General features: G+C 42.0%; 1 protein-coding gene across 7 annotated transcripts in view; it reads right to left on the reverse strand.

Moving 5' to 3' along the window:
- nktr (natural killer cell triggering receptor) overlaps positions 1-22104 on the reverse strand; it is a 240112-nt gene that overhangs the window by 24200 nt on the left and 193808 nt on the right. For all 7 annotated transcript variants that reach the window (XM_043690824.1, XM_043690823.1, XM_043690826.1 and 4 more), the window contains 5 exons: positions 17663-17882; positions 14116-14262; positions 9254-9341; positions 7567-7715; positions 3659-6661 (listed from right to left, as the gene is read on the reverse strand). In XM_043690824.1, coding sequence (XP_043546759.1) covers positions 3659-6661; positions 7567-7715; positions 9254-9341; positions 14116-14262; positions 17663-17882 — 3607 coding nt within the window. The remainder of the gene's footprint in view (positions 1-3658; positions 6662-7566; positions 7716-9253; positions 9342-14115; positions 14263-17662; positions 17883-22104) is intronic.

Below are 22104 nucleotides of genomic sequence, written 5' to 3' on the forward strand. Positions count from 1 at the left end.
ACACACATATACATACATCCCTCATATATACATAAAATAATAACAGAAAACAACTCCAAGGGGGGGGGGGGGAGAAAATCAAATCCCTCTCCCCACCCCCCATGATAATATTAAGCAGTAAGGTAAGAAAAAAAAGGGAGGGGATATAAACCAAAACGGGGGGGGGTGGAAGGCAGACCAACATCCATTATGTCCTACAGTTTATCTAAGAGAGTCCAAGAATTCCTTAGCCTTTTCTGGTGATCCAAAGTTATATACAGATCCTTCATGGTTAAAGCGTAACATCGCTGGGTAGCGTAAGGAGTACTGAACATGTAAGTCTCTTAAACGCTTCTTCGCCTCGTCGAATGCCTTCCTCTTTCGAACCAGAGGCGGGGAAAAGTCCTGAAATAGCATGATCTTGGATCCTTCGTAGATCATATCTTGGGGGTCTTTTCCGAGATTTCTAGAGGCTTCTAGGAGTATCTGCCTCTCCTTGTAGCTCTGCAGCCGGAACAGGACCGGGCGTGGGCGCTGGTTCGAGCCGGGCCCGCGTATTGCTACCCGGTAGGCCCATTCCACCCTTACCTGGCCTGGTCCAGCTTGCAGATTTAAAAGTTGTGGCAGGCACTGGTCCAGGAATGCTGTAAGCTGGCCTTCCTCTTCCTGTTCGGGAATGCCCAGCAAACGAATATTTTTTCGACGTCCTCGATTATCGAGGTCGTCATTATGATTTTCCAAGGTCCGGACTCGCTGCTCGAGAGTCCGGACTTGATCCACGGCCGATTGAGCGGTTGTCTCTGAGGTCGCGGCCTTTAGCTCCGCCTCTCCGACTCGGCGTTGAATTTCTTCAATTTCACGGTCGTGCTTCTGCAGCGCGGCCGAGAGCGACTCCCAACGATTTCTGGATTCGACGATAAAGGCATCGATCTTCGAGTCAAGCTTGGAAATCATTTCTGCAAGGCTTGTTACTGTTGGTAAGTCCCCCGGGGCGGCTGTGGACGCCTCTGCTGCAGCTGGAGAGTGTGGGGGAGGGGTTCCTGCTTGCTGAGAGCTGCGGGCTCCCTTCCCTTTAGTCATTTTAACTTAGGATTAAGTTGTTTAAATGTAATATTACACAACTAATTGAGTTACTAAACTATTATAAATGATTTATAAATGATTTATAAATGATTTGGTGAGCTTGGTAGGGGATAGGTGACCCACTGTGCCCAAGTCTTGAGAGGAGCACTATAGACTCAGTCTTACTGGGTCGCCGCCATCTTGGATCCCCCCTAGCAAGGTTTAATGGCAGGGAGATTTAGAAAATGAAGTCAGCAGATTGGAATTTTTTTTTATAATTCACTCCCAGGACATGGATGTCACTGGCTCAGCCATCATTTATTGACCATCCCTAATTGACCAGTTCAGAGTCGACCACTTTGCTGGAGCTTGGGAGTCACATGTAGGCCAGACCACGTACGGATGACAGCTTCATCCCCTAAAGGACATTGGTGAACCAGATGGGTTTTCTGAGAATCAGCAACGGTTTCATGTTCATCATTCGACTCTTCATGCCAGACTTTTATTGAATTCAAGTTTTACCATCTGCCGTGGCAGGATTTGAATTCTGGTCCCCAGAACATTACTTGTGTCTGGTGGATTAACAGTTCCATTGATAATATCAGTCGGCCATTGCCTCCCGCTGTTTGCCAATGGATGAATGCCAGATTCCTGCAGACATCCGGTGACTGAGCAACTTGTATGGTCGGGCAAAGATACCAGCAAACCAGAACCAGAACTACCAGCTTTAATCAATAAGTGGAGAAGTCAATTTATTTTTACAGAATTGGGAGATCTTTTCACTAAATGTTCTCAGAATTAAGAAGAGGCTTAATAAAATGGGAGCAAGAAGATCAAAAGACTCCTATTAGTACAAACATTTATCACAACTCTCCAAAAGATCTTAGCTTCCCCCCCACTTACCATGAGAAGCTATGGCCTAGTGACTGATTTAGCAATACAGAGATCCAGGCAACGTTCTGGGATTATGGGTTTGAATTGTACCACCAGATGGTGGAATTTGAAATGAATAAAAATCTTGAAATACAATCTTATGATATCCCTGAAACAACTGCCAACTGTTGTAAGAACATATAGTTCATTAATATCCTTTAGTGACGGAAATCTGCTGTCCTTACCTAGCAGGTCTACATGTGGCTTCAGATTCACAGCAATGGAAATAACACTTAATTTCCCTCTGAAATGGCCTAGCAAGTTGTATTAAACTCGGAGTTTCAAAAAGGATTGAAACATTGTGTGTCTGCCTACACCAAGTGGACTATGGCAATTCAAGACAACAGCCCACCAACATCTTCTCAAAAAAGCTTGGGATGAGTGATAAATGTTAACACTGCCAACAATGCTCACATCTCACGAATGATTAAAAAGTTATGACACCTGTGTGTTTCTTTGTGGTAGAGAACACCAGAGAGGACAGAAGGTGCTTGAACACATTCCATTTGTTTGCAAAGAACAGATCCCGATGTGTAACTTATATTTTCTTGAAGCAATATACAATGTTATGAGCTTGACTGATTATTTTAAGTTGGCTGCTCGTGTAGTTATTTATGCACACAGGATTGTTCGGCAAGTGTTGTCTTATCATGGAATTACTTTGAACCTTAGACATTTTGTTTCAATTGTTACAAGCAAGGGCTGTTTGGATGTGGTCTACACTCTGCATATTATTTTGTTAAAGATCATGCTGTTTGAATAGCTCAGGTAGTTGCTGGGAAGTGTGGGCTCCATACTTAGCATTACACCAACACTAGAATTCATGCATCATCTTGTTCGATTGTGTGGTATGAATGTGTTACAAGCTCTGTGCCTTTCTTGAATTACTCAGTAGCTTTGGGAGTCGATAGTTCTCCTCTGCTCTCTCCATGGTAGTGCCCTAGGTAATCAGGGTCGACTCCCAATCCATGAGCACCTTATGATTGATTGATTGATTTACTGTCACATGTGAAAAGATACAGTGAAAAGTGCTGTTTTACGTGCTATACAGACAGATCATATCATACAAAGTACATCATGGTAGTAGAACAAAGTGCAGAATAAGTGTTACACCTACCGAGAAAGTGCAGGCAGAGATCAGAATTAACATGTGGATCAGTGGTTAGCACTGCTACTTCACAGTGCCAGGGACTCGGTTCGATTCCAACCTCAGGCGACTATGTGCATGCTGCAGAAACATTCTCCCAGTGTCTGCATGGGTTTCCGCAGTCCAAAGATGTGCGGGTTAGGTGAAGTGGCCATGTTAAATTACCCATAGTGTTCAGGGATGTGTAGGTTGGTTCATAGTCAGAAATAAATAAGGGATAATAAATATAGAATGGGTCTGGGTGGGTTACTCTTCGGAGGGTTGATGTGGACTTGTGGGGCCGAAGGGCCTGTTTCCACACTGTCGGGATTCTAAGAGTGCCGTTTTTTTCATGTAAAAGGGTGATCTGATCATTTAAAATCTGACATTTTTGCACTTGTCCTGTTGAATGCAAAATGTAAAGCTTTGGTATAAGGTGCCTCTTTTCAGCAACATTCAACCTCCATACTAACAAGCAATAATTGGTTTCCTGCAAGTTCTAGAAACATGTGAAGAAGCAACAATCTTTGACCAGCTTTGGGCACAGACTGTACATACCTGTAAGAAGAGCTATAACTTCTTGATCGACTCCTCGATCGACTGGTTGACCGTGATCTCGTTCGAGAATGTGTTCTGTCTCTTGAACTGGATCTGTAATGGCCACGTGAGCTACTTCGAGACCTACTATTGCTATCTCTGGATGGAGAGTCCTCTTCACTCGAAGTTTCTTGGTTTCTCTGCCTTTGGTTCAACCTTGCTGTCCGCCGAACTTCATCAAAAAGAGAGCCTGGTTTGACTTTATTTTTGCTTTTAATTTCTATTTTTAGCCCTTGGGGTTTGCCATCGGATTCAGTAGCCTCTACTTTAACCTCTGGATTAACTAAGGGGCTGGCTGATTGGACACTTGGTAATACTTTTAAAGGTTTCCATTTGTTACTGTCTGTTGGCTCATTTTCTGTCCTCACGCTATTTTCCATTGTACTTCCATTGATGTCAGATGCTTGGACAACCTCAGCGCCATTTGTCTCTTTTTTATTCTGTCCAGCTTTCTCTGCTGAGTTGTCACTTTCTGATTTGATTCCTGCACTCTTCGCTCCTTTGGAACATCCAGCTTCAGAAGCAGACGCTTCTTTCTCACTGTTTTTCCGTGTTGCTGACGCAGAAGTGCATTTATCTGGGGTAGTGCTCTTCACACTTTTGCTCTGAGGGTTGGCTTTTTCTGCTGCTCCTGGTTTTGCTGCTGAGGTTTCAGCCTTTGTTGAATCACCTTTTCTCTGTTTTGGTGGCAATTCCACTTCCTGTTTGAATCCTGAGGCACTTGTTGGAGATTCACGCAGTTCTGCATTCTCTTTGACTGGATGGCTGCCTTTTATCGAAGCAGCACAATTTGTTATTGTGTTACCCGCATCATGCCTTCCCACACAGGATAGCGTGTTCCTTACTTTAGATTTAACATCATTTATGCCAGGCCCATCGGTTTTTGTCTCTTCTTCCTCCTCTTCCCCAAACTCCAGAGGCGGCTGCCAGTGGAATTTCTCCTTCGTTTTTGGAACCTTTTTAACCTTTTTCTTCTCACTTTTCTTTTTGAATTTAGTACTCTTTGATTTTGACTTTTTCTTACTCTTAAGTTTGTGCTTCACTTTCTTCTTTCGCCTCTTTTCATTTTCCCTTGCTGAACCTGAAGAACTGCTGGCAACAGAGGACCTTCTGACTGACGGCTGTCTGCTGCTCCCTTCGGAGTTGGACGATCCAGAAGGTTTGGCGTTGCACACCTCAGATCTTGAATTCACTCTTCTGTTTGACAGCTTCCCTTCAGTCCCACCGCCATCATATTTCTGTACCACCTCTCCCTCCTCTGAGGTGGTCCCAGATTGCAGTTTGCTGCTTTTACTCTGTTCGGTTTCAGACTCCGTCTCGGATTTCAATCTTGGCTTTTTGGGAACTTTTTTTACAGGTTCCCCATCTTTGTTGTAAGACCCTGTGGCAGGCTTCCTTTCAGAGGATTTGTTTCTTGAAGACTTCTTCTTTGGTCGTTGCACCCTATCACTGGATGAGCCATACTTTACAGTGGCATGTTCCTTGATGGAAATTTTGCTGGAGCGTTCACATTTTCCCTCTCCCTTTTTGCTACTGTGGCTTTTTTTGAGCGATTCTGCCTGAGAGCTTGACACATTATGTTTCTTTGATTCAACTTTTTCCTTTCCCCTCTCATACTCAAGAGACTCACTCTCGCTGGAACAGTGTGAAGATGATACATTGTGCTCCTTTTCATATTTCTTTCCAGTTTCACGGTCTTTGTTTGCATGGTTGGCAGTAGAGGTTGCTTGCTGATCTTTACCACGTTTATTAGAAACAGGATTTTTCTTTTGAATTTTGTCAAATTTCTCATCACTGCTAGGTACACACAGTTCTATGGACTCATATGAATGACTGGACGACTTGGAGTAAGAGGATTCATGATAAGGGGATTTAGTTGGTGACCGCGACCTGGAACTAGACCGGCTCCTTGACCTGGAATATGACCGACTCCTTGACCGGGAACTAAATCCTCTGCTCCGTGAACTCTTCCGATAGTCTGAGGTTGAACTTCGATCGCTCTCGCGGTCAGAGTTATAATGCCGTCTAGAGTCTGAATTTCTGCGTTGTTTCCGTAAAGATGGAGATAGGTCATCATCCCTCGAACATTTTGAATCTCTACTGCTCAATGTAGGTGTTGTTTCACTTAGTTTTGCCTGGGCTTCCTGGATGCGAACATAGGAAGGCTTCCAAGGCTTCTGGCCAGGCCTCCACCTTGATGGTGGAGGGCTCTCACTTAAAGGAACTGCAGGAACAGCTTCGACTGGGGCAGTGAGTGTTACATTTTTCTCATTTTCCTTGGCAGCTACTCTTGAAGTGTCAAGTTTTGTTTGGCTGAGATTTTCGAAGTGCATTTGGGTACTTCTCCTTTGGGCGTGTCTAGATTTTGAACTAGATCTAGATGTGGATCTACTTCTTGATGATATAGAGCTTGAGCTACACCTAGATCTGGACCTGGATCTAGACCTACACCTGGACCTAGATCTAGACCTAGACCTGGTCCTGGACCTAGATCTGGATCTTGACCTGGTCCTTGACCTGGTCCTAGACCTGGACCGGGAACTTCCTTTGGATCGAGACCGAGACTTTGATCTTGAATAGGAGCGAGAAACTGTACTGGCTGAAGATGATTGATGAGTGGAAGATTCAGACCATGCACTCTCTGATGAATGTCTCGAAGAGGCTGATGATGGAGATTTCTTTTCATGTTCGAAAGAAGACTTTGTCTTACAGCTTAATGAACGTGAAGATTCTAGAGGTATAGAGGTCTCCTTTGTTTTATGTTTGTGCACTTTATGTCTTCTCGAATGCTTCTGCTTCTTCGATTTTTTCTTTGCTTTGATTTTCCTCCGCTCCTTTTTAGTTCTCTTATAGTGGCTAGATTTCCGCCTGTTGCGATCGTCTGAGTAATAGCCATCATGTGACCAAGACCGTGACCACGGAGAAGCTGATCTGTCGCTCCACTTACGCGACTCTGATTTTAACCTACAGATTGAGGAAAATAAAGCTGAATTGATTATACAATAGTAGTCTATAAAGCTAAGATTTCAACTTTAATTACTTAATTCTTAGTACAGAACATTTTCCACTCAGCTAAGTAACATTCCCAAACAAGTACCACTGAATGATAACCTAATAAGATTTGACATTTAAAATGTGCCACTAGTCTGTACATTGTTTTGCCTGTAAAACCACATTTTCAATCGAATGCCCTTTGTGAGATTTATTTATTGAGTCTATAGGCCAGAAACAGATTTCATTATGCATATTGCGACTTAATTAAAAATTAACATTGATAGTTTAAGGACTCAGTTGGCTGGTCAGCTGGTTTGCGAGGCAGAGTATTGCCAGCGGCATACCATCAATTCCCACACTGGTTCAGGTTATCATGAAGGACTCTTCTTGCCAACCTCTTCTCTAACCTGAGGATGTGGTGACCCTCCGGTTAAACCACCAGCCGTCATCTCTCTCTAATGAGACAACAGACTTATAGCTCTCTTGAACTATGATGACTTAAGAAACATAAGAAATAAGATCAGATATTTGGCTTTTTGAGTATACTCCACTATCTAATAGGTTCATGGTTAATTCACTGTCTCGATGGCACTTTTCTGCTCATTTCCCATTTTACACAATTTCCTTAGTGTTTTGCTTAGACAGCTTCCCAAAGAACCTAGAAGGTAAAAGAGTACTGAAGCTACAAATCAGAAGCACGTGTTTTATTACAAAGGGATATACACAAAATATGCAACAAATAGGTGACAAAATATCTGTAGTATACTAACATGACGGATGCATACTGCTTCAAAGTTTAGCTCCTCAGAAACACAAGTACACTCAATATGTTATATTATGTACAAAGCCTCTACAAGTCTCTACAGGGCACATACTTGTCTCCTTTAGTCCATTTCTCCAAACTGGCAGCACGGTAAGTTCTAACTCGCTGCATTTCTTCCTTCCAATGAGGTGGTGTTTCACTGCTTTCCTCATCCAGTTCTGATTCTGTGTGTGATCTAGATTTTGAAGGCGTTCGATAGCGCTAACCCAGAGAGGAATAAAAACATACAGAAAAAAAATTTGTTTTGCAACCTTTTGATCTGAAACGATAGTTGTGATCTTCAGAATTTAATTTCTCATTCCTCTTTATTTCCTGTACCCATGACCTATTCTGCACTATGGGTCCACACTGCAAACACAGAAGGGTTTAGCAGAGTACATTTCCTAATTTCCTTCCTTTCAAACTAGCACATACCCTGCAGGTAATACTAATCACAACTCATACATGCTAAATTTACTATTCAAACCCAGTTAAGAAATAGCAACCTTTTCCATTCTGTAGAGTAGGGCAGTGCACTGCAAGAACTTTGACTGATTCTCCCTATCTCCAGATCAAACCCACCTACAAATGCCGTGTTACCAAGCCAGCCGACGACAGCTAAATGCAGCAAAATGGAGGAGAAACCTGGATGCTGCCTGACCTGCTGTGCTGTTCCAGCAATAAAGTTTCAACAAATGCAGCAAAATCTCAAGATCAAGAAATTCTTGACCTGTAGGTCAAGGGGTGACACTGCAATGTGCTGGCGGATCTCTGGTGTTGCATCCAAATGTGCATCACACAGATCATCACAGAAAGCCTTCCTTTTTTTGAAATGGGGTATTGGTAAGGGGAACACGCCCATCAATTTAAGAAATTACTGACAGAGGAACATCAACATTCTAGTTAAGTAACTACCTGATGCAGAGACTGCCCTTTCACCCAACAGGGATTTGTCACAGTTATCTATGTCAACAGAAATTACATACACATTTGGAAGAATCAACATTTAGAGATAAGGTGACAGTACCTAAGTTTAACTGATTAAAATATTGCAGCTTATCAGGACACTAATCTCCCGAGCTTTAGCTGATTTGTTGCCTACTTGCAGTGACGGGTCAACTCTACTGGGTGTCTGCAATGATTAGTTCAAATTGAACACGCGTATCCTGAAACTGTCATCTTCAGTTATTGGAATAATAAGGGTGCAATTTGTCATGGAGATTCTGAATCCACTATTACTAGGCATACAAGCCTGAATGCAAGTCAAGTCAAAGTAGAATCTGTTTCCTCCTTCCCTTTCCTCCCACACAAGGACAGTCAGTCAGCCACCTACTAATGAGACCTACATATGTCTATCGAATACAAGTCATTGGTGGCTCAGCACTAAACCAGGCTTTGAGCGAACAGTCCCAGTCAAAATATTCTGAAAGGATGAAGAATAATATACATGCTTCTCTCTAGGAGTCTGCCTACTCAATGGGCAAGGTATGTTAAAATAGCAAAATATAATTTGAAGTACAGTAAAGATCAGCAATTTGAGTGAAGGGGAAAATATTGATATTTTAACTTCAATGTTGAAGCCAATTAAAAAAGTCAAGGGCCTTCTTTTGTACAAGCACAAAATAAGCTCTAAAATGTTTTCATTAAAAGACAAGCCTAGATGTGGAACCTAAAGTCCAAATACTAAGCACCACTAATTTTTGAAGGAGTTAACCATCAGAGATTGAAAGAGTCACAGGCAGAGAGAAGTAAATACGTACCATCGTGCCTCTGCCTTTAATTTTACGGCCCGATTTTGACACCACTGGTTTCTGATCATTATGGGTTGAGGGTGCTTCCTGAACTTTGCTGCAAGGGAGGAAAAATAGCTGAAATTTGACTAAAATAACAAAAGAGAATACACTGTGGAAATCCACACAATTCATAACTATAAAGAGTTCACAAATGCAATTTTAACCATGGGTACCTTCTTTCCCTTCCAAAAAATGGTTCACAAACAAAGATTATGTTTATAGCTCTGGAAAAGAAAGAAATTCTTCATTCTTAACTATTTTGTGTCACAAAAATTATTTGAATACACTTTGTTTCTCGAAGGAAGCTTTACTTGAACTCTTTGCCCAGATTTGATCAACGTATTCAACAATAATGAACCACCATGCAATTATTTAGCAGCTGTCCAGGAATCCCAAGGCTTTTCTCATTTAATTAGACACTTGCTGCTAAAGTATTCGCCACTTTTAGCAAGAACAAAGTTAAAACTCACACAACACCAGGTTAAAGTCCAACAGGTTTTTTTGGAAGCACTAGTGTTCAGAGCTCCGCTCCTTCGTCAGGTGAGGAGCAGCACTCCGACAGCTAGTGCTTCCAAATAAACCTGTTGGACATTAAGCTGGTGTTGTGTGATGTTTAACTTTGCCCACCCCAGTCCAACACTGGCACCTCTAAATCATGACTACCATTAGCAAGAACATGAGAGAATCAATTTTTACACAGTAATGTTGTACAATCAACAAATGAAAAGTGAATCTGTTGATCATGTTGGTTAACAGGGGTATGAGATGATGGCAGTGGTGCTAAACAGGGATCTTAGTGGTTTGAATGCAAATGGTTTGTAGGCTGAAGACTGGAGAAGGCACTGATCCTCTTCGAAAAACAGGAAATGTAACTTTTATCTTTACAGGGAAATGAACTATCATTAAATTGGCCACAAAATGTCCAGTGTGTGAATGGATCAATATTGCAGTACTGCTATAAAGTGGACGCAGGTGTAAAGCTTGAGGTACATTGTTCAGACTGAGTGAAAAAGTAGTTTTGTTCTGCAGCTAGCCATTCCACACCAAACTAGAGAATATTTGGGGCCAATATGGATAGCCTAGAGTTCTTTACAAGTTGATGCACAAAAAAGATCACCATCATCATGAAGACAGAGAGAAGTCATAACCATCAGAAATGAATTAGACAATGGTACAAGAGCAGTTGACAAAAGATATTAACCAAAACACAAAAGAAAATAAGAGATTACATTGGCATATGTAATGAGGTGCATAATGTATTATTATTGTTTGAGAACTTAGGTGCTAAGTGAGGAAAAAATGAATTTTAGTTTCCACTTTTGTGAAGGTCTGGGTTTTTTTTTTGAAAGATGACAAAAAATCATTTTATGCAGAGCTAACTACAGCATTTCCAAGAAATTATTTCATTTGGAATATTTTGATGAGAAATTGAGAGAGGGTGCCAGGTTCATTCAGAGAGAAACCAATCCTGTTAAAGTGGTGCTGAACAGCTGAGGAGCTGCTATTAGCAGTTCAAGCAGTCAGGCTCAGAAAAACATCAAGTTGCTCGTCCTGTTTGCCTGTGTTTGGCCTATATCCCTCAAAACCCTTTCTATTCGTATACCTATCCGGATGCCTTTTAAATGTTGTAATTGTACCAGCCTCCACCACTTCCTCTGGCAGCTCATTACATGCACCACCCCTCTGCATGAAAAATTTGCCCCTTGGGGCCCTTTTAAATCTTTCCCCTCTCACCTTAAACTTGTGCCCTCTAGTTGTAGGTCTAAAAGTGTGGCACTGGAAAAGCGCAGCAGGTCAGGCAGCATCTGAGGAGGAGGGGGTGTTGACATTTCGGGCATAAGCCCTTCATCAAGAATGAATTCTGGACTCTCCCATCCCAAGGAAAAGACCTTGACTATTTACCCTATCCATGCCCCTCATGATTTTATAAACTTCTATAAAGGTCATTCTATAAAGGTATTAGAGAGCATAGACACCCTACAAGGCAGTTGAAGGTGTGAATTTAAGTAGCCCATATCTAGTAATGAGTGAGGTGAGGTAGCAATTTGTTTATTGAATGAATGCACAAAATGCTGTCAATCAGGAAACTGTATACAATAGTACCAGATGAGCAAGGAGCTTTAGTGTTAAGACATGGGTGACCCCTCACTAAGGTTTCAAGGGTTCACTTATTGCTGGTTCAATTATTCTTCAGGATATTGTAGCCAGATAATTTCAAATTGTTTTGGTATCATTTAACCGAGCTCATGTTTTTCTTTTATACGTAATAACCCTTTGTTATTTTGTTAGAAGTGTATTGGCAACCTCTTGTGAATACACTCATTAACTGATCACCACAGTAAACAAAAAAGAAAAAACAAATTTATGGTCCATTAAACCAGGTCTCACTCCAGCGTCTAACTTGTTCAATCATACCAACATCTGAACTAATAACGTATAGTCACATTTATAATCAGAATATTACTATGGCAGAGATGGGCGATGTACCTTTTTCTTAAGTTCCACTACTACACTGGCCATAAGGCAAATTATTTTACTCAGTTCCTTATTTCAGAACATAGGAAAATGGAGCTGAAGGACATTCACCCCATCAAGTCTGCTTCACCTTTTAGCAACATCATGACTCATCTGCTCCAGGGTTCAATTCCTGGTTCTTGCCAGCTCTTCATTGCTCTAATTCCCCACTATTTCTAAAGCCCTACGTCTTTAAATACTTTCTGCGATTCAGCCTCTGCAACTATCTGGCGTAGAGAATTCCAGTCATTTACTACTCTCTGGGAGAAGAAATGCCTTTGCATCTCTGTTTTAATGGAGTGAAATTTTATTCTGTTTGAGATTCTTTGACTAGTGGTAACATCTTCACAATAGCAATCCTGTCAAGCTTCCGCAGCATAGAATTATACAGTAACAGAAGAGGCCCTTCAGCCCATCAAGTCTATGCAGTCAAAAATATACTACCAACACTAGTCCCACTTTCCTGCACTGAGCACATAATATTGAATGCTATGACATTTCTCGTACTCGTCCAAGTTCTTTTTAAAGGTTCTAACTATCCTCCCATGCTTACGTTCCAGATCCTCACCACCCTCTGTGTGAAAATATTTTCCCCTCAAATCTCCTCTAAACCTCCAGACTTCCACTTTAAAAGTGTGTCCCCTTGTCCTTGACCTTTCAACTAAAGGGAACAGCTCCTTTCTATTCCAATGGTTCAGCTTTCAGGGTTTATTAGGTAGTGAGAGAAACTGATGAAGTCATAGAGATGTACAGCATGGAAACAGACCCTTCGGTCCAAGCTGTCACGCCGAACAGATATCCCAACCCCATCTAGTCCCACCTGCCAGCACCCGGCCCATATTCCTCCCAACCCTTCCTATTCATATACCCATCCAAATGCCTCTTAAATGTTGCAATTCTACCAGCCTCCACTACCTCTGGCAGGAGAAAGTGAGGACTGCAGATGCTGGAGTGCGGCTGTGGTAGTGTGTCTGTTTGAGGACGTGGCTGAAGAGCTTCAGGGCAGAGCCCTGAAGAAGGGCTTGTGCCTGAAACGTCGATTCTCTTGCTCCATGGATGCTGCCTGACCTGCTGCGCTTTTCCTGCAACACATTTTTCCTCTGGCAGCTCATTCAATACACATACCCTCTGCATGAAAAGGTTGCCCCTGAGGTCACTTTTATATCTTTTCCCTCTCACCCTAAAACTATGCCCTCTAGTTCTGGACTCCCCGACCCCAGGGAAAAGACTTTGCCTATTTATCATATCCATGCCCCTCATAATTTTGTAAACCTCTATAAGGTCACCCCTCAGCCTCAGACGCTCCAGGGAAAACAACCCCAGCCTGTTCAGCCTCTCTCAATAGCTCAGATCCTCCAACCCTGGCAACATCCTTGTAAATCATTTCTGAACCCTTCCAAGTTTCACAACATCTTTCCGATAGGAAGGAGACCAGAACTGCATGCAATATCCCAACAGTGGTCTAACCAATGTCCTGTATAACCACAACATGACCTCCCAACTCCTGTACTCAATACTCTGACCAATGAAGGAAAGCATACCAAACGCCTTCTTCACTATCCTATCTACCTGCGACTCCACTTTCAAGGAGCTATGAACCTGCACTGCAAGATCTCTTTGTTCAGCCACACTCCCGAGGACCTTACCATTAAGTGTATAAGCCCTGCTAAGATTTGCTTTCCCAAAATGCAGCACCTCGCATTTATCTGAATTAAACTCCATCTGCCACTTCTCAGCCCATTGGCCCATCTGGTCCAGATCCTGTTGTAATCTGAGGTATCCTCTTCGCTGTCCACGACACCTCCAATTTTGGTGTCATCTGCAAACTTACCTCTTATGCTCACATCCAAATCATTTATGTAAAGTGAGTATAAGCACCGATCCTTGTGGCACTCCACTTATGTGCAATACTCTTTTAATGTGGCATCTCACAGAATGCCTTTTGGAAATCCATATACACTGTATCTACTGATCCCCTTTATCAAGCCTCCTCATTAGAACTGGAAAAAAATTAAGAAATTTGTTTAACATTATTTTCCTTTCATAAAACCATGCTCACACTACTGAACTGTGTAATGATGTCCTAAATAATTTTCCACCACTGCATTAAAAATGGTTTCCACCTCCTGAATGGAAAAATCTTGTTAAAGATTAGTACAAATCTAACAAGTGAATTATGTTAACAAACTATAGTTTGCCAAGTCCCTTTGACGTTGGGTTAGCACAGATCGATGCAGAGTAACATTTCTTTCTTGTCAATAATTATTTTTAAAAATCACAGCATATTGTAAGTAATGTCTCTACAGTTCACTCACGGTTCAGTATCTGGTTTTGGTAAATCCCGCCTGAGCAGAAATCTGTTCTCTGGTACTGGAGGAATCTCTTCAGGCCTTACCGACAGTTTCTGTCGCTTTGGGTTTGATTCTCTGTCTTTATCATCCTCTTCATCTATACCATTGTGACTGATGCAGCAAGAAAGTCAGAATGAAGCTTACTAACGGCATTTGTTCAAGCACAATCAAATACATCCAGAGACCATTTAAAAAGCAATACACAAAATATACAGCTTCCAAAATGACACAACATTTGAAGCTATGATTCTACATAGCACCATGTCTTTAAGCACATCTATTGTTAAAGAATAATCCACAGGCAAATCTTAAGAAGCATAAAAAACGAAAAATGCTAGAAATACTCTCAGTAGATCTGGGAGCATCTGCAGAGAGAAAACTGAATGTTTCAGGTCCATCATTTTGCTTCATAACTGGAAAACGTCAGAGATGCCACATGTTTTAAGCAAATACCTAGGTAGGGGAAAGGAGTTCTGGTGGGAAGACTTAAAGAGAGCAAGTCTGTGATAAAGTGAAAGATAGGCCTAGGCTAAATTACTCAAGGGACAAAGATACAGTTCAAAAGGAATGGCAATGGGATAATTTAAGTAACGAAGGGCAGACCTAGAGGAGGTGGGAATGAGAAAACCATAGCACAAAAGAAATGATATACACAAAAAGGGACCATTTTGCACATCTTGTCTATGCTGACCCAAGACACCCAGATAACAGAATCATTACCAATAGAGAGTAAGAATCCTCCACTGAATAAGTCCCCTCCTGACTCCCCAAAAATCCATCATTTACAAGGCACAAGTCTGGAGTGTGATAGAATACTCTCTACTTCCAAGGATGCGTGCAGCTCCAACAACAATCAAGAAGCTTGACACCATCCAGAAGAAAGCAGCCCGCTCGACTGGTACCAAATCCATAACATCCACTCCCTCCACCATCGATGCTCAGCAGCAGCAGTGTATGCCAGCTACAAGATGTACTTCAGAATGTTATGAAGGTTGAGGTGAACTGTACCTTTAAGAGAGTTGAAAAGCTAGCAAGGGCTGACAAAGCACAGCGAATCCTGAACAAGGTAACAATGTAACATTTGGTCAAAACAAATTGCAGCAGATGGGTTGCCATGAAACAAAAAACAAGTTCAAATTCGGCCAGTTTAAATAATGCCAAGATACCAAAATCCAATCAAATTTGAATTTATTATTTTGATAATATTAAAATTAATGAATGATCCAATGTTTTAGGGCATAAAACTGTATATTTTGAACAGCTGGGGGGAGAACTGGCAAAGACCAACAAATGTCGACTGCTAGCTGAAGAGCTCTCTGAAAGGTACCCATCTGTGGGCAGGTTGCGCAGCAGAATATTGAGACTGACCTGGAAAGAATCTACACAGGAAAATCTACAAAGGAGAATCGGCAAGGCTGACTGGTTTTGAAACACAACTTGTTTTTGTAAATCTTAATTGGGAATTTTAAAAAAATTGGACTAGTATTGTAGAGTGGGAGGTAAAAGATAGGTTTTAAGAGAAAGGAATTGTAAATAGTTTTTAGTTTTTATATTCTCTGTTGAACCTAAAAGAATAAAGTTGTTAATTTTTACTTTAAATAGTGACCTCTGGGGTAGCTCTGTACCTCTCGAATTTTAACTGATTAAAGCACGGGGGTGAATTTTTCTGTGTGGCTGGTTTAAATCTGCAGAGGAGTTTACCTAGTGTCGTAACATTTTGGGGGCTCATCTGGGATTTAAACCTTGGACCATCGCACCAGTTTTAGCTACACCAATCTTTTCAAAACCTTTTAAAGTTGCCATCGATGCTAAAGACAAAGGAGTTGGAGCTGTACTGCTGCAGGGAGATGATGATGGGACTGAACTGCCAGTTGGTGAGTTTTTGAACAAACTCAACATCCACCAGAGGAAATACTCCACGATCGAAAAAGAACTATTGAGTTTGGTATTGGCCTTACACCATTTTAACATGTATGTTACGAACAACATGTATACGGATCACAATCCTCTAACATGCTTGGAACGCTTTAAAGATAAGAATATGGGACTATTTCGTTGTGTTACACACTTTTAATTTTCATATCATACATGTTGTGGGTCTTGAGAATGTAATCACAGATGTGTTATCGCGGATTTAACTGATAAAGTATAGATAAGATTGGTATCTATTCAATGTTATACTTATGTGGGAAGAAGTTACTATGAACTTAGGTTAAAGTCATATATGTATGTCATGAAGGTGATTAAGGAATAGAGGGAATAAAATGAAGCCATCTTTTCATTAGGATGGTTCATTTTTTTCTTAAGGGGGAGGTGTATGGAGGTGCAGAGGTATATTGTACCTTTAAGAGAGTTGAAAAGCTAGCAAGGACTGACAAAGCACAGAACAAGGTAATATAACACTGACAACTGGCAAAGACCAACAAATGTAGATTGCTCGCTGAAAGGTACCTGTCTGTGGGGAGTTTGTGTACCAGAACATTGAGGCCAACCTGGAGAGTATTTACAGAGGAAAATCTACAAAGGAGAACTGGCAAAGCTGACTGGATTTGAAATGTGAGTTTTCTTTTGTAAATCTCAATCTGGATTTTATTTTAATCAGACTAGTATTGTAGAGTGGGAGGTAAAAGATAGGTTTAAGAGAAAGGAGTTGTAAATAGTTGTTGGTTTTAATATCCTCTGTTGGACTTAAAGACTAAAGTTGTTAATTTTTACTTTAAATAGTGACCTCTGGGATTGTTCTTTGCTTCTCGAATTTTAACACATAACATCACAGGGCGCATCTTTTCTGTGTGGCTGGTTTAAATAGCAGAAGGGTTTACCCCGTGTCGTAACAAGAAGTTCATGAAAGATTCTCAGAAGACACCTTCCAAACTCATGACCACTACTATCTGGCAGAGCAGATTGAAGTTCTTCTATGTTCTAGGAATTTTAAGATGCCTTGAATCACTGAAAAAGACTTCCTATAATACTAGGTAAAAACAATGACTGCAGATGCAGGAAACCAGACTCTGGATTAGTGGTGCTGGAAAAGCACAGCAGTTCAGGCAGCATCCGAGGAACAGTCTGCTCCTCGGATGCTGCCTGAACTGCTGTGTTTTTCCAGCACCACAAATCCACTTCCTATAATACAGCAGCCTTTCAATATTGCACTTTCTGCCAGTTTACATTAATTTCTCAGGCCCAGCAGTCTTGTTTGAAGCTACTCATAACACACTGTCACTTGATGTAAGCTACTTCGAGATAACTGGCCCTGACAATGGAACAATGATTTTAAAATCAGTGACTTCCTTATTTAGTGTCCTGTTTTGTTCTTAACTGACAGGTGATTTTAAGGAACAAGGCAATAAAAGGCTGCACTGAAACAGCTACACAAATTTACCTTAAGTTCCCAGATGGATCTAAATTTTACAGCAGAATTCAGATAGGAAATTATTACAAAATAATTGAGTTATATAACAGACACCAGCACACAGTTTATATAGAAATGGCTAAAAAGATTTTACTGTACCTCTTCTGATGGGAAGATATTTTTCTCTTTTTGCTTCTGGTTTCTTTCCGTCTTTTTGAATGTTTGCTTCTCATCTTCCTCTTCCTCTTCCTTCTCTTTTCCCTTTCTTCTTCGGTTTCTGACTCTGAGTCTGATGACTTGGAAGATGTTGAAGAATCTGAACTGGTCTCAGATTCATGTGAAGAGTAGGAAGTAGTGACCTTTTTCCTGCGCTCAGTCACTGTAAATTATGAGATAGTATTCAATTAGTGTCACACAAGAGACTTGTGAGGCAAGTTATAGATCATGGAATAAAAGATCCAGTAGCAAGATGGATACAACATTGTTTTCCTGTCCCTCAGCCAGTCAGTAGTTGTCTATGGATATTTTTCAGAATGGGCGTTGACTGCTGCTCATCATATTTCGAGAATGTATATTAATAAGATGCATTTGTTGTTGCTGCAATTGCAAGGGCCACCTTCACTGCCCATGCAATTGCAATTGCAGTCCATGAGTGACTGTCAGTAATGCCAAAGAACTTGTTTATGGCTTCACACTTCAAGTTCATTTCCTGTAGCAACTTAGTACCTAAAATGAATTAGAAAACCCAGTTTATCGAGGTAGCACTCAGAAAGAGTTCTTTGTGTATCACTCATCACATCATTCACTGTCCCGCTCCTTCAGCAAAGTGGTCAGCAAGGCAGTGAGTAGGGACCATCAGCAGCAAAGAGAGGGAATATAAACAGGAGGGAAGAGACTACAAAAATGGGGAGATAGATTGCAAGGTAAGAGGGGGGAGACTGCAGAGGTTTGGGAACAGATATGGCCTCAGTATTCAAGGCTTTGCTAATGAGACTCAGCCGATAAGTCATTATCTCACTAAATGGCAGAGTAGACTTGAGAAGTTGAAAGGTCTATTTCTGCTCCGCCATCATTGGTACAACACTGAGCAACCATCAACAAAAATCTCCATTTCTGACCTTATGAAACAGCTGAAGATGATTGAGTCTAGAAACCTACCCTGAGGAACTCACGTGGAGCTGAAATGATTGGCCTCCAAAAGCAACATTTTTTTCTAAATGCCAGGAATGTGACACTTGTCCAAGGGCAATCACTCTCAGCTCACCTCTGGAGTCAGTGAAAAGGTCATTGCTAAGCAAATGTTGCTTGATAGTAGCACTGTTAGTGACTCCTTTCATCACTTTCCTGATGACCAAGAGTAGATTGATGAGATAGTAATTGGCTAAGTTGTTTGTTTCCTGTTTTTTTTGTATAAAGGAAATTTTCACATAGCCACATAGATGCCAATGTTGCAGCTTTACTGGAATAGGGTGGCTTGGACATGGCAAGTTCTGGAACACAAATCTTCAATACTATTGCCAAAAAGTTATCAGGGCCCACAACCTTTGCAGTAGTCAATATCCATCTATCTCTTGATGAAATGTGGAATGGGTCAAATTGACTCAAGCCTGGCATCTATGATGCTAGGGACCTCTGAGAGAGGCCAAGATGGATCATTCTTTTGGCACTTCCTGCTGATGGCTGTTGCAAATGCTTCAGCCTTATCTTTTGCTCTGATTTGTTGGGTTCCCCCGCAGTTGAGGATAGGAATATTTGCGAAGGCTCCTTCTCCATTAAGTTGTTTAATTAAACACTACTAATGATGATTGGATATGGCAATACTGCACAGCTTACATTAGATGTGCTGGTTGTAGAATCGCTCAGTTATGTATATCACTTGCTGCTTATGCTGACTGGCACACAAGTAGCCCTGTGTTCTAGCTTTGCCAATTTGACAATTCATTTTTAGACATGCTTGGTGTTGTTCTTGGTATGCCGTCCAGCACTCTACAATGAATCAGGGTTGATCCTCCTGCTTATCATTAATGGTAAAGTGGGGTATGTGCCAGACCCTGAGGTTGTAGAGTGTGTTTGAGAATAATTCTGCTGGTGCTCTTGGCCCACGGCACTACATGAATGCAAAGTCTTAAATTGTTAGATTTGTCCCACTTAACTCATTGGCTGTGTTACACAACACAATGGGCAGTATTCTCAATTGTGCACGAACCGGATTTGATCAGGGACCTTGAAGTAAAGGAGCTATTTGGAGGTAGTGACCACAATACAATAAGCTTTAATCTGCAGTTTGAAAGGGAGAGGGTAGAATCAGAAGTGACAATATTTCAGTTGAATAAGGGGAAATATGGAGCTATGAGAGAGGAGCTGGCCAGAGTTCAATGGTGCAATACCCTAGCAGGGATGGCAGTGGAAAAACAATGGCAGGTATTTCTGGGTATGATGCAGAAGATGCAGGATCAGTTCATTCCAAAAAGGAAGAAAGATCCTAAGGGGAGGCAGGGATGGCCGTGGCTGACAAGGTAAGTTAAGGATCATATAAAGACAAAAGGGAAAAAGTATAACATAGCAAAGATGAGTGGGAAATTGGAGGACTAGGAAGCGTTTAAAGAACAGAGGATTACTAAAAAGGAAATACGCAAAGAAAAAATAAGGTACAAAGGTAAATTGGCCAAAAATATAAAGGAGGATAGTAAAGGCTTTTTTAGGTATGTGAAAAGAAAAAAAATGGTTTAGACTAAAACTGGGCCCTTGAAGACAGAAACGGGTGAATTTATTACGGGGAACAAAGAAAGGGCAGAAGAGTTGAATTGGTACTTTAGATCTGTCTTCACTGGGGAAGACATGAGCAATCTCTAAGATGTAATAGTGACTGAAGGACCTAAAATGAATGGAATTTATATTAGGCAGGAAATGGTGTTGGAGAGACTGTTAGGTCTGAAGGCTGATAAGTCCCCGGGGCCTGATGGTCTGCATCCCAGGGTACTGAAGGAGGTGGCTCTAGAATTCTTGGATGCATTGGTGATCATTTTCCAATGTTCTATAGATTCAGGATCAATTCCTGCGGATTGGAGGGTGGCTAATGTTGTCCCACATTTTAAGAAAGGAGGGAGAGAGAAAACAGAGAATTATAGACCAGTTAGTCTGACCTCAGTGGTGGAAAAAATGCTGGAGTCAATTATAAAGGATGAAATTACGACACATCTGGATAGCAGTAACAGGATAGGTCAGAGCCAGCATGGATTTATGAAGGGAAAATCATGCTTGACTAATCTTCTGGAATTTTTTGAGGATGGAACTTTGAAAATGGACAAGGGATTGATATATAAAGAACTTACCTCGACACCAACGGTCTTTTCACAGCAGAGAGCGGCGCGAGCTGGGCGGAAGTGAGATTGGAGCGCAGAGCTGGTCGGGAAGGTAAGTGATTGATATTTGAGTGGGTGTGTTCTAGACCCCAGGCCCTACATACCTCCCATCCTCCTCCTCTAACCTAATTTTAAAGTCCACAGGTAAGCTAATCAGTGTTCTTGGTTTGGAGACGAGGTGTAGAGTAATGGCAGTAATGGCAGCACAGGCAGGAATGTTCCTCCTGCAGGATGTTCGAGGTAGGGGTGACCACCGATACTCCTGCCGACTTCATCTGCAGGAAATGCAGTCAGATCCTGCTCCTCACAGAACGAGTTCGGGAACTGGAACTGGAGTTGGATGAACTGAGGATTATTCGAGAGGCTGAGAGGGTGATAGATAGAAGCTACAGGGACATAGCTACACCAGAGAACAGAGATAGCTGGGTAACAGTTAGAGGTGGGAAGGGGAGGAAGCAGGCTGTGCAGGGATCCCCTGTGGTCGTTCCCCTAAACAATAAGTATAATGATTTGGATACTGTTGGGGGGGACGGCCTAGCAGGGGTAAGCTGCAGTGACCGGGTCTGTGGCGCGAGGTCTGGCTCTGAGACTCAGAAGGGAAAGGGGGAAGAGGAGGAGAGCGCTAGTTATAGGAGACTCTCTAGTTAGAGGGACGGACAGGCGGTTCTGTGGACATGGGCGAGACTCTCGGATGGTTTGTTGCCTCCCGGGTGCCAGGGTCTGAGACGTCTGGGACCGTGTCTTCAGAATCCTTAAGGGGGAGGGTGTGCAGCCAGAAGTCATGGTGCACGTTGGTACCAACGACATAGGTAGGAAGAGGGGTGGGGAGGTCATTCAAGAGCTCAGGGAGTTAGGCTGGAAGCTAAAAGCTAGGACAGACAGAGTCGTCATCTCTGGGTTGTTGCCGGTGCCACGTGAGTGAGGCAAGGAATAGGGAGAGAATGCAGTTGAACACGTGGCTGCAAGGATGGTGTAGGAGGGAGGGCTTCAGGTATTTGGACAATTGGACTGCATTCTGGGGAAGGTGGGACCTGTAAAGCAGGATGGGTTGCACCAGAAGCAGAAGGGCATGAATATCCTGGGGGGTAGGTTTGCTAGCACTCTTCGGGGGAGTTTAAACTAATTTGGCAGGGGGATGGGATCCGGACTTGTAGTCCAGCAAGTAGGCTAGCTGTTTGTCAGCATGTCCAAGAATGTAGGGAGGCTGTGGAGAAGGTAGCACTGACAGGGACTACTAGC

This window comes from Chiloscyllium plagiosum, chromosome 5, assembly GCF_004010195.1.
Source record: "Chiloscyllium plagiosum isolate BGI_BamShark_2017 chromosome 5, ASM401019v2, whole genome shotgun sequence".
Lineage (NCBI taxonomy): Eukaryota > Metazoa > Chordata > Chondrichthyes > Orectolobiformes > Hemiscylliidae > Chiloscyllium > Chiloscyllium plagiosum.